Below are 12,726 nucleotides of genomic sequence, written 5' to 3'. Positions count from 1 at the left end.
ATCGTACTCTAGGAAGCAAGTGACGAGCAAGCTGTTTCTGCGTTGAGATTCATCCATCGCACGCCAGATTTTCTACAAAACCCAATAACTTGAGACAACCAAAATTTCGCCTACGTCGGCCCCTCTTCAATGAATGGCAAGTCTTCGGGGATACGGTCCATTATTTTGGGTAGCTGGGTCTAGTATAGGTGGCCCATATCCGACTCCAGGCGACTCTCAATCCCGGAAGAGCCCAATTAGGAAACCTAGATCCACGTCTAATCATACGAAAAGAGTCCATAGTTGTTATACCGGCTTGAGGCTCTATAGGTTCTAGCAACACATGTGCAGTTGCTATAAGGCACTTATATATATGATACATCTATCGTATGTTTACCACTGTTATTGACACTGTATGCTTTTTTAAAGGCTGGGTCTTGAGCGTTTGCCACTGAATGAAGGCGCCATGTATGTTCCCGCACGTATGCGGGAAGTTAAAGTCTATAGTCACCAGAACGGTAGTCTTCTATGAGTAGCTCGATGAGGCCCGTCACATACTCCCGGCCAATAAGCTTGGGCGGACAGCAAACAGCCGTCCCCAGATAGTCCCCCCCAGACTGTTCGCAATGCGTCGAACGTGTACAAGAAAGCTCTGCATTGCTCATACTCAATTCGAGATTTTGAACGAGGTTGCAAAGCTCAGCCAGGGGCCGGTGGTAGTCTTCTGCCTCCATCACCGGAAACATGCTTGGAAATTCGGGTGGAAGGTGCCCGCAGGCCTGACCAGGCCTTGCAAGGCCCCTGGTGAAGCTTCCGTACCATTGGTTGAGGCAGAACTGACAACCAAAGCCTTCGAGCCCGTCACCGACTGATCCTTCTGAGGTTGAGAGAAGTGCTGACTGTACTTGTCCCAGGTTTGCCAAGATTTTTGAAACTGCTTGATACCGCAACATAATGATCCTGTCTGAGGGATGGACGGCTATCAGATTGAAAGTCACTATACCCTCTCGGGATCGGACTGGACTCACTCGTGACGACCTTTTCAGCAAGGCGAAATTTGGAGAGATTAAGTGGCTGCCCCGGAGAAAGCTCTTCAGATGGATCCCCCAGCCTGCCCTCGCCGTCATCGTACAACTCGAAAACGGCCCAATTCACAAACACCATGAAATCATCCACGAGACCAATGTGATAACTCAGCCAGAAACAGCAGGCCCTTTGCGTCTTCTCTCTCGTTGTTGACAAGGGCATGGTCTTGAACCATCGCTTCAACACCGAAAAGAAGCGGTCCTGCATTTCGTATTGCACCGCGAAGACAACAGTATCCTGTAATGTTTCAAAATCCATAAGTTCTGGGATCTTCGACATGTTGGCGTGGATGAGGTGTAGCATAGCCGTTTTCGATTTGATTGAAGTGTCTGGCAGCCCGTCAAATTCCCAATTCGGAAAGAGCTTGAGTTCATCATGAGCCGGCGGCCCAGCCGGCCGGACGGCCAGGCACTGCTCATAGAGTTTTGACGATGCTCTCTGGAGTGCCCTGGAATCGACGAGGTAGACCCCGTTCGTACACTTGTCTGTGACCATGAGATCCCCGTTAAAATCGACGGGCACGACATTGAAGCGTATGCAGCGGAGGAGGAAACGCTCATATGGGTCTATGCGGCGGGGGATGGGTGACGCCCTGCTGCTGTTGGGCTTCGGCTTCTTGCTGGCAGGCTCGACGACGCAGTCTGACTCTGCCTCGACACTCGGCTGCGAGCGCTTCGTGCCCGTTTCGCACCCTCCTCCAGATCTGGTCTGCTATTGTGAGAAAGATGCACGGGAAGATAGGATCGCGATGGGGACGTCCATTTTGTGCTGACGCGATGGCTTGGAAGCAACACAGCGGTGAGAGAACTGGAAGGGATGTAGGTGAAGGGCTGCTTCAATATTTGAATAACTAGACAGAATGGGAACAATTTACCTTCATTCTAGTCTCGTTCACGCAAGTCGCAGAGACTTGCAAAGACTCGTTGAGAATTTAACGCAAAATCAAGCTCTTCTTCAAGATCTATACCTAGGTAGATGTCAGTCCTAGTATCAAAGACAATGCGCTTGTATCAAGCAGACCGTTTACGGAGATTAGCTGCCAGATGCCTAGGTACTAAGCCGAGGTAAGCAGGGACTGGAAAGAGCTTTGAAACCAGACGCCAGTTGACCGGCCGGATTGATAGTGGCCCAGCCTTTCGAATGTGGGACCGAGAGACTCGTCAAGAGAAGGGGGAAGCGGCAATGCAAGAGGGAGACGCGACGTGACGCGTATGCGGGGCAGACTGCCGAGCGGCCGGCTAACTCGTTTACATTCCAAGGGACCAAAATGCCGAAAGTAGGAAGGGAACTATCACACATATAAACTTATTAATATAAAACTTAACTTTAATAATTTGAATTATTTAATTTTAGTAATAATATTATAAAGAAGAGTGTATTTAATATTTTAAATTTTTTAATTTTAGTAATAATATTATAAAGAAGAGTGTATTTAATATTTTAAATTTTTTAATTTTTAAGTATAGTAAGGAGAGTTTTTTATATAAAGTATAAAAAACTTTATAAGCGACTAAGTAGTTATATAAATATTGTTAATTGTTATTATTAGTGAGTTTAAGTGAATTCTAGAGTAATAAAAGTTAGAGAGCGATTATAATCTAAGCTAGAAGTATTACTTAAAAGATAAACCTTCCTCACCCCTTTATACTTTTAATATAAAAGATATTAAAAACTTATAATAATTAAAACTTTATAATATTTATATTTATTTATATTTATTATTCTTTTTATAAAAATTTATTTTTTAATTAAAAATTTTTTTTCTTAAATTTTATATAAAAAAGATCTAAATATTTTTAAAACTTTTATTTTTTAAAAATTAATAATAAAATATTTTTAAATTTTTCAAATTAAAGTTTAAATTTTAATCCTTTTAATTAAAACTCTTTAAAATTAATATATTTATTTAAATAAATTTTATTATTAAAAAAATAAAAGTATTAAAATTTTTATATAATTATTTATTTTATATAAATAATATTTTAAAAAAGAATTAAAATTAAAATTATAATAACTTATTTCTTTATAATATTTTTAATATTATAAATATAGGAATAGTAAGCTGCAGTGGATTAGCTACTATAAGGCTAGTGGGTCTATGCGCACGCATAGATTAGGCTTAGTTAGTAGGTCTAGCTAACCTAACTAAGCGCTTCGCTACCTAGCTAGGCAGACCTTTAACTATTACTAATATATACTACTTTACTTAATCCACTACTTCTTATATATAAGCTAAGCTAACTAATATTAATTAATTATTAATTAACTTTATTTATTAGTTTTTAATAATAAGATAAATTATTTAAATTATTTAAATATTAAGTTCTTTTAAAAGATAAATTAATAAAGTTATTTTATTATTATAATTTAAAGAAAAAAATAAGTTAATAATACTATTATTATTATTATAACCTTTTTAAAAGGTAAGTTATTTAAGTTATTTAAATATAAATTTAACTATTAAATAGAACCTCTTTATTAAATAAGTTTTATAACTCTTTTATAATAACTCTCTCTCTCTTTTATAACTAATAATTTAAGCTTATTTATAAAACTTTTAAACTAATATTTAATTATTTATTAGCTAATTTATTTAGTTATCTACTAATTAATTTATTTACTTACCTTATAGTATTTAAGTAATTAATTAAATAAGTAACTTTTATACACTCTCTTAACTTTTCTCTCTCTCTTTTATAATTATTAGTAGAAACACTTTAATATTATAATTATTATAGTCTTAAATCCTTTAAAAATAAAATTATTTATAGTTATTATAAGTATATATTAATACTTTTATTTATATTATAATAAAAGTTTAAATTAAAAATAAAATAAAGAAGTATATTAATAATATTTATAATAAGGAATATATTATTATTAACTTTAATAATAATAAAGTTTAATAGTTTATTAATAATTTTAATTATTATTTTAATAAGAACTTTTAATACTTTTATAAGGTTTTAAAAATTAAATTAAAGAGTGTTTTAAATAAATTAAGTTAGAATTTTTAAAGATTTTATAATACTCTTTATATAAATAATATTTATATTAAGTTAAGTAAGTTATTATTTAAAGTTTTATTTATTTTTATTTAAATTTCATACTTTAATAAAAATAGATATTATAATTATTTATATAGTTAATTAAGGAAAAATAAAACCTTTAATTAAAATAAAAGATTAATAAAGTAAGTAATAGTTTATTATAAAAGGAAAAAACTATTAGAAAGGTTAATTAGTTAATTAATTAAATATTAATAATTAGTAATTATTTAATAATAACTTAATAAGTAATTAGTTAATTAATAATTTAAGTTTAATTTTATTTATTAAAGTAATTTAAATTTTAATAATCTAAGTAATTTATAAAAATATTAATTTAAAGTGCTTTTATAGTATTTAAATTAAGTAAATTATAATTAAATATTTAATAGTAATTTTAAGTGATTTAATAATTTAATTAGAAACTATTTTATTAGTAAATAAAGTTTTTTAATTAGTTAAAAGGAAGAAATAAGTTAGCGCACCCTATAACGCACAACCCCACCAATATATATATATAGATTTTAAATACCTTTTAGATTACTACCTAACTTTAACACTTAATTTCTTAATAACTATAAATATTATTTTAAAGTTAATAATAATAAACTAACAATTAAAATACCTATTATAATATAGTTTAATTTAATAATTTTATCTTTACTTTTTAACCTATTATTATTAAATAACTCTATCTTAACCTCTATATTTTATCTTATTAAAGCCCTCTCCTTTTAAATTACTATAATATTAATAAATACCTTATTTAAGTTTAAAAGGACCCTATAATATTTCTAAGTCTTCTAATAATTTAATATATTAATAAAAATATTTCTCTTACTTTTAATAGTTATTATATATATAGTTAACTTATTAAACCCCTTAATTAGCTTATAGAAGAAAAGTTAGGCTATAAAGGACTTAAAGGTTAACTTTAACCTATATAACTTAAACTTAATTTTTTATACTTAATAAAATAAATAAGGTATCTTTAAACTTATTAAAATTAATTTTTTATTAATAAAAATAGGTTTTCTTTTTTAATTAGTATTAAGGGTAATAAGGTTATTATTCCTATATATTAGCCTTAAGTTAAGGACTTTATTTTAATTTCTAAATTAAATTCTAATCCCTAATTAGCCCTTTTTAATATATTTAACTATTAGAGCGCTATTTTAAGCTATATAATAGGTATATAAAAAGAACTCCTTATAAAAATACTTTATATTATAAATAGTTATTAATATATTTAATTATTAATAATATTAATACTTTAAGTTAGAGAATACCTTAATATTAAATAGCTAAAGGATATAGGAAGTATATATTAAAAGGAAGATAAGTTAAATTTTATATAAATAATACTCCTATATAAAATCCTTAATTATATAAAACCTATAGTTATTAATAATTAGTATTTATTACTATTTAGAGTTATTTAAATAAATAGAGAGTTTATATATAGTTCTTAGCTATTATAAACTAATAAAGTTATTAATTTAACTTATTTTTAATATTATAAAGTATTAGTCTTTAAATTTATTAAGTCTTTTAAAGAAACTACTACTATTAGATTATTTTATTATAAAAATAATTAAAAGGGAATAACTTACTACTATTTATATATACCTTAATTATAGTATATTAAATATAATTAATAACTACTTTTATTATAATAAATCTACTTTTAAAAGACCTAATAATTAAATAATTATTCTTATTACCTTTTAAAAATCTATTTTATTAACATTAATTTAAAACTCCTAAAGTATATTAATAACCTCTAGGATTATTAAATCATTAAAAACTAGCTACTCTTTTAAGTATAATACTATTTACTTATTTATAATTAATTTAAATAACTTTAAGAGTTTTTATTAAAAATTCCTTTTAAAAACTTATATATTTAGTATTTTCCTATAATAATAATAGGAATTTTAATTAGTTAATTTATATTAACAATCTAATTTATAAAGTATTAAAAACTTATATATAAAAAGATAGAATAAGTAACCTTATATAAGGGTTTAATTTACTATTAAACTTTCTTATATAATTAATAACTTTTAATAAATAGAATTAATATCTTTATAAATTAAAATACCTATTAAATAATATTAAAATAAATATTAAAAATATAGTATAATTTATATATTTTATTTTAACTAACACTAGCCTAATACTTAGTAATAGTAGTTAAAATTATAGCTATAATAGTAAAAATATATTATTATATATAGAAGAGAAAAATAAATTAATTAATATAATTTTAAGTTTATATAATTAAAGATACCCTTATAAAGTAGATATATAATTAAGTAACTTTAATTACATTAATATAGATAATTTATATATATTAGTGGGGTTGTGTATTATAGGGTGTGCTGACTTAAGAATGTTAATTTTAAAAGATTAAAAAGTTATTAATATAGAAATAGTAAGTTATAATTAATTAATTATTATAAGGTTAGTAAATTTATATATATATATATATATATATATATATATATAGGCTAGCTTTAGTTAATAGGTTTAGCTAATCTAACTAGATGCTTTACTACCTAGCTAGGTAGACCTCTACCTATTATTAATATATATTACTTTATTTAATTCACTACTTCTTATATATAAGTTAAGCCGACTAATAATAAATCTCTTTTAAACCTTTTATTTTTAATCTTTTAAGAATTAAATTTTAATTTTATAAATATTTTTCTATATAAAAGAATTCTATTAAAACTTTTATAATTTTATATTTTATTATATAATTTATTTAAATAAATATATTAATTTCAAAAACTTTTAATTAAAAACATTTAAATTTTTAACTTTAACTTTAAAAATTTAAAAGTATTTTATTATTAATCTTTAAAAACTAAAAAGTTTAATAATATTTATTTTATTATAATAATAGTTTTATTAAAAATATATATTTAATTAAAAAATAACTTTTTATAAATAAAAATAATAAATATAAATATATATAAATATTATAAAGTTTTAATTATTATAGGTTTTAAATATTTATTCTATTAGGAGTAAGTAAGTAGAAGTTAAGGTCTATAAATATTATTAAACTACTCTACCCCGTTGGCTGTATATTGCAATTCTCAACAATCTATGCTACCTTACTGGGTTCTGATCGGAGAGTGGACTGATGATCATTTACCCTTGTTTACCTCTGGAGTAGCTTTATAATGCATCATACACAATTGGTCAAATATAAATACAGTATGGCCTACGAGAATACCAGGTCCTCGGTCTGTGAGAGTTGCATGATGCTTTTACACGGCCTACTCGACCCATTTTCTAAGAAACAAAAGTTTATAAGACGTTCTTACTCGACGAGACTCGGCGGGAATGAAATATGACTGCATTAACAGGTTTTCATTTGTTTGTTTATCACAAAGATCATCCTGGTTGGTGATCCGAATGTATTCTGTCTAAAACCTGTGTGATCAGCGAGCGTACATCAACGGACACACTTCTTCGCTTAACGCTCTTAGAAATTGCAAAAAGGGAATTATTTCATTCATTTAACGAAAGCCCCTTTGGCACTTTGCCTCAACGATTCAAACTACGAATAGTCTATCTTTCAACTATGGTTGCGCACCATGAACGGCATTCCAAAAACAACGACGCGATTCGCGACATCATCATCGGTTTCGCTGACGGTCTCACCGTACAATTTGCCCTCACAGCGGGTCTATCCTCTCTTGGCAACACTCGATTAGTCCTGATAGGCGGCCTCGCGGAGCTTTTCAGCGGAGCAATCTCTATGGGGCTTGGGGCATACCTGGCAACTGCTACAGAGCGGCCACATTATAAGTCAGAAGAGGCTCGGGAGATGAATGAGGTGCTCGAGAAGCCAGAGGACGAGCGGGCCGAGATATTCGAGATTATGAGCAAGTATAATCTTTCCGCCGAGGCCGTTTCACGACTGGTATACGAGCTGGTACAAGACCGAGAGCAGTGGGTCAGGTTCATGATGGACTTTGAGCTTGGCCTGGAGCTTCCGGAAGCCAGCAGAGCCAGGGTCAGTGCTGTTACCATGGGGCTAAGCTACTTTATTGGGGGCTTGATTCCTATGATTCCTTACTTTATCATGAAGCAAGCAACAAAGGCGTTATTTGTGTCTATTGGAATCACCGTGGTCATCCTCCTGACATTTGGCTACATCAAAAGTTGGGTTACGGTGCGGAACCACCGTGGTAGCATGTGGGGCGTTCTGCAGACACTAACCATTGGTGCAGTGGCAGCAGCAACTAGCTATGGTATAGTGAGGGTGCTGGATTCGCAATCACCAGCAGCTGCAGCTTGATATGAGGGATGTTGGCTTTGAGGCAGTAGGTTTGAAGAGCTTCAACTTCTTCGGCGAGAACGCTGATCGAAAGAGGGCGCAAAACACCAGCACCGGTTAGCGTTAACAAGTGCAGAGAAAAGGAAACTGGCGGTGCGGTTCTTTGCCATCTTCCAGCGGTGCTGGACGAAGGGAAGCTGAACAACCATCCAATAGAGCGGCTAGAAGGTGGGATTGAAAGTGTAGTGGATGGCATATCACTGTTAAAGAGTGGAAGCTTCCAAGGTTGTCAGGTAAAAAGTTACCAGCTATGGTGTAATCTTCGGTGTATTCTCCACATCGTTTCGTGCCCCTCGCCGTCGCACAAATAAGCAAACTGGATCCATTGTCCCGTCTAAATTCTCAATGCCCGAGTTCCTTGCAGTATGTTTCCGTCTCTGAAGCTAAAATACTTTTTTATTATAAAGAATAAAGCTGATCCGGAGATGAGGCAGCTCATGTGACAACGTGTCCAGTTTGGCAGTCAAGTCAACTTGCACCTTCAGAGCCGACTGGGAATGTCCGCGTCGGACTGAGAACCCCCGAGCGCGAGGCCACTCTGTACTTGTTTCAGGGCCCTGTGGATGATCTTTGCGACGGCTAGAACCTTTTCCTCCTCGAACCTTCTAGCCACGATCTGAAGCCCTACTGGGGCGCCGTCGTAGACATCTGGGTCATCTTGGATTTATCAGTACGAGCCTCCAGGTACGCGTCATTGTTTCGAGATCAATAGTAACACTTACAGGCCTCCCAGTTGCTACGATCAGCCTTGCCACGGGGCTTGTAATTTGTATCAATGGGGTCAAGACTTTTGTCAGCCTTGGTGACAGGAATCACCGCCACGCTGTAATTGAGCAGGTTTAGAGACTCGGTGTATGCTGTTGATGGTTTAGTCCATCGAATCTAGGTATGCACACATTTCAGAAGTTGTTGACATACCGATATGACTGAAGGTCCCAGGGATCACCGCTGCATGGGGGGCAGCCGGCATAATGAAAGCATCGACGACTTGACCTAGATATCATGTTAGTTTAGTTTTGGTCATATCCACGATATGTAACACCCACCATCTTTGTCAATGGTGGAGTTCCAGTAATCCGAATACTTCGCCTCAAAGTCCAATCCCCGCAATGTGAGGTCTTGAAAATCTAGCAGGCCAATGGGTGGGCGGAGTCGCATACCGCGACTGGCGAGCTCGTGAATAAGGGGCTCCCCGGACGGCTCTAGGTGCTTGTGAATGTCTGCCGTCCCATCGGACATGATGATTGAGAGCTTGGCAACTCATAGTCAGCGTCTATGATTGGTAGCCAGCAAGGCCGCTTGTATGTGAATGGCCCCAAGAGGATGTATTGTCTTACATGAATGTCCTTGGCGGTCACATGTGACGGTGGATCCCAATTCACAACCTTGAACAATTAGCCAGGCAGTCTTGTCAAGAAGAGTATTCCATACCTTATGGCCGGCCTTTTCTAGGGCATCAGCAACCATGCGGAGGCCTCGCGATATGGGAGGGTGAGGTTGAACGAGACCATCTGTCCACATAATCCCAAGCTTCAGCGGAAGGCGCCCACTGCATGCGGTCCCACTAGGCTGAGCGCGCCTGAGATTCTCATCAAAGATTTCCTGGCGGAAAGGCATCGGAATCACAACTGGATCCTGGATCCAAGGCTGTGTTGATAGAACTGACTTGAGTAGGAGTTCAATGCCGTCGAGCGACGTGCTCAAGAATCCGGTTGTCGCCCTGTACGTGGTCTGGCCGGGGTTTGTTTCGGCCATTCCTCGCGAGGAGAGCCTCCCCGGCGTTGGCTTTAATCCGAATACGCCGTTGAACGCAGCTGGTATCCTTATCGATCCGCCGATATCAGTGCCCACGCCGAGTGTGCTGCCTCGAAGTGCTATCAAGGCCCCTTCGCCCCCGGAGGAGCCTCCGCATGAGAGGTTTTGGTTATTTGGGTTGAGAGTCTGGCCGATGATGTGATTGATGGTCTCTACGTGGAAAAGCGTCTGGGGACAGCTGGTCTTGCAGTAGAGGACAGCTCCCAGGGAAAGTAGCTCTCTGGTCATCTGGCTCTCGACTTTGTGAGCCTGGCAAGGGTCTTTGATACCCATATTGCCCCCTATCCAGCCCACGTAGCCGGTCGTTGTATCGACATCTTTGACGTGAAACTGATCCTTCAAGCTGACTGGTAGCCCGTGAAGCGGTCCCAACGTGGTACCATGCTTCCTGTAATGCTCGTCAAGCTCCTTGGCGCGTTTCAGGGCTTCATCGAAAAAGATCTCATGAAGACAATTGTTCTGCGGATGAATCGGGGTCAGGGGGATTCATAGGCTTAGCTTAGGAAAATGACATGGTCCTGTCAACTCACGATCTGATGCGCAATGGCAGCAGCCTTGCAAAACGCTGTGGTAACCTGGACACTGGTAAGCTGCCCTTCTTTGATTTCTTTGACGATCGGTACGCTGTCCATGGAAACGATAGATATCTCTTGCTGACTGAGAAATCCTTGAATAAATGGTCCTGTGAGGTTTCTCTGCTCGGAAGCACGTTTCACATCCTCAGCGCTGAGTCTCCATTGCAAGCAGATTTTGTTGAGCGTGTCGGCACGTTTAGCAGCAGCTCTAGCTTCCCACGGCTGAGAGGCCATTCTGATGGGTGGTCGATTGGATGAATGCAGGCTGGAGGATCAGTGTATGCGGGCGTGAGTTGAAGGTGGGGAAAGAAAGAGATGGGGATGCATGCACATGTAAGGACTGTTGGGCAAAGACAATTGTGCAGCTGCTGATTCTATTGGTACTACGTCGGGTCCCCTCTCGGCCACCAACGTGCAGCTACACAAGGGTTACCAGGTACCCCTGGCCCTGGAGACACAAAATCCCGAAGTGGCCATACTATGCACCGCTGTGAATAGACATGAGCAAAGCTGAACTGGAGGCTACGTACATACACAACGAGTAGCCGTGAATTTCAATGGACGGAACAACATAGAGAATGTCGTTGCTTCTGGGCTTGGCTCGGTAGTGCCTGAAGCTCATCGGGAACCTGCTTGTCGTAGATGGGGAGGAATAATTCTTCTTCGACCCTGTACCGCGATAGTGTTTGCACGTAAGAATACGTCCATAATAGACATGCGGAACTTGAGCCCACGGACCACAATCATAAGGCTAGGCCTTGGCACAATTATCTCACACTAGTAGGTGTTTTTTACTAGAGTATAGAGAGATAGCTTTAAATAAGAGTAACTTAAACTTAGTTTAATGCTTATTATAAATATAAACTTTATATAGTACTTTTAAAAAAATAAGTATTATTTAATATTATTAAAAAGAATATAATAATAAAAGAATAAATATTTATATACTTATTTTTAATCTTTATATACTCTTTATTAATTAAAAAATATTTTATATAAAAAGCTTTATTTATAAAAGAGCTTATTAAGGTGATAGGAGTGAGCTTTAAAATATAAGTAGAAGGCTATAAATGTTAGGGTTATAGGCTGAACGCCTATAGAACTAATTAATAGGTTTATATATTCTACTTATTTTATTAATCTAAATAGCCTTTATACTTCTTATAATATAGGATTATAGTTTTACTATTTTTTTTATATTATTTTTTAAATAACTTTAATTTTAAATTAATAATTCTTTATAAATAATTTAAACCTTTTTTTATTATAAATTATAAAAATTATTTTAATTTAAAATTACTTAACCTTATAATTTAAAAAGTTATAAAAATATTTATTTTAATTAAATTTTTATTTTTTAATTAATTAATTATAATAATCTATAAAATTATTAATTTTATAAGTAAGAAAGTTTAAAAACTTTAAATAAAAAATTAATACCTTTATAAATATTAAGAATAATAAAAGATAATAATAAATTTAAAGATATTAATAATAAAAATAATAAAGTTATTTTTAAAATACTTTAATATTTAATTTATATTAATAAATTTAATTTAATATTAATTAATTTAAATAAATTCTACTTAACTTTAAAAAGGTTTTATTAATTTATTTAAACTAACTTTTACTTAAAAGTAAGTAAACTTTTTATCTAATATAACCTTTATAACTAATTAAACTTTTAAAAATAATATTAATATTAATATTAAAAATAATAAAATTTAAAAGTTAATTAATTATATTAATATATTTATAGTTAAATAATATATAGTTAATTTTTTTAAATTAATTTTTATTAATAACTTAATATTTAAAAGATTTTATTAATAAAATTAAGTAGCTTAAAATAATTTATTTTATT

General features: G+C 33.3%; 3 protein-coding genes across 3 annotated transcripts; 1 reads left to right on the top strand and 2 right to left on the bottom strand.

Annotated features, from left to right (window-relative positions):
• Window positions 1–420: 420 nt before the first annotated feature.
• Window positions 421–2,204, bottom strand: KVR01_010415 (uncharacterized protein). Its single transcript, XM_044784839.1, has 4 exons — window positions 2,086–2,204; window positions 1,940–2,026; window positions 1,008–1,773; window positions 421–943 (listed from the first exon to the last, which is right to left on the bottom strand). The coding sequence occupies exons 2-4, from the start codon at window positions 1,943–1,945 to the stop codon at window positions 474–476; spliced, it is 1,242 nt and encodes a 413-aa protein (XP_044640574.1). The 5' UTR covers window positions 1,946–2,026; window positions 2,086–2,204; the 3' UTR covers window positions 421–473.
• A 5,509-nt stretch (window positions 2,205–7,713) lies between these two features.
• Window positions 7,714–8,533, top strand: KVR01_010468 (uncharacterized protein; the record flags this gene model as incomplete). Its single annotated transcript, XM_044790728.1, has 2 exons — window positions 7,714–8,391; window positions 8,423–8,533. The coding sequence occupies 2 exons, from the start codon at window positions 7,714–7,716 to the stop codon at window positions 8,531–8,533; spliced, it is 789 nt and encodes a 262-aa protein (XP_044640627.1).
• Window positions 8,534–8,698: 165 nt separating this feature from the next.
• On the bottom strand, window positions 8,699–11,165 carry KVR01_010505 (uncharacterized protein). The gene is made up of 7 exons (XM_044782073.1): window positions 10,818–11,165; window positions 9,904–10,746; window positions 9,810–9,857; window positions 9,519–9,723; window positions 9,391–9,465; window positions 9,195–9,329; window positions 8,699–9,129 (listed from the first exon to the last, which is right to left on the bottom strand). The coding sequence occupies exons 1-7, from the start codon at window positions 11,094–11,096 to the stop codon at window positions 8,954–8,956; spliced, it is 1,761 nt and encodes a 586-aa protein (XP_044640664.1). The 5' UTR covers window positions 11,097–11,165; the 3' UTR covers window positions 8,699–8,953.
• Between the last annotated feature and the right edge of the window lie 1,561 nt (window positions 11,166–12,726).

This window comes from Diaporthe batatas, assembly GCF_019321695.1.
Source record: "Diaporthe batatas strain CRI 302-4 chromosome Unknown Contig00013, whole genome shotgun sequence".
NCBI lineage: Eukaryota > Fungi > Ascomycota > Sordariomycetes > Diaporthales > Diaporthaceae > Diaporthe > Diaporthe batatas.
The sequence above is the reverse complement of the archived record's forward strand: the minus strand, read 5'-3'. Positions and strand labels throughout refer to the sequence as shown.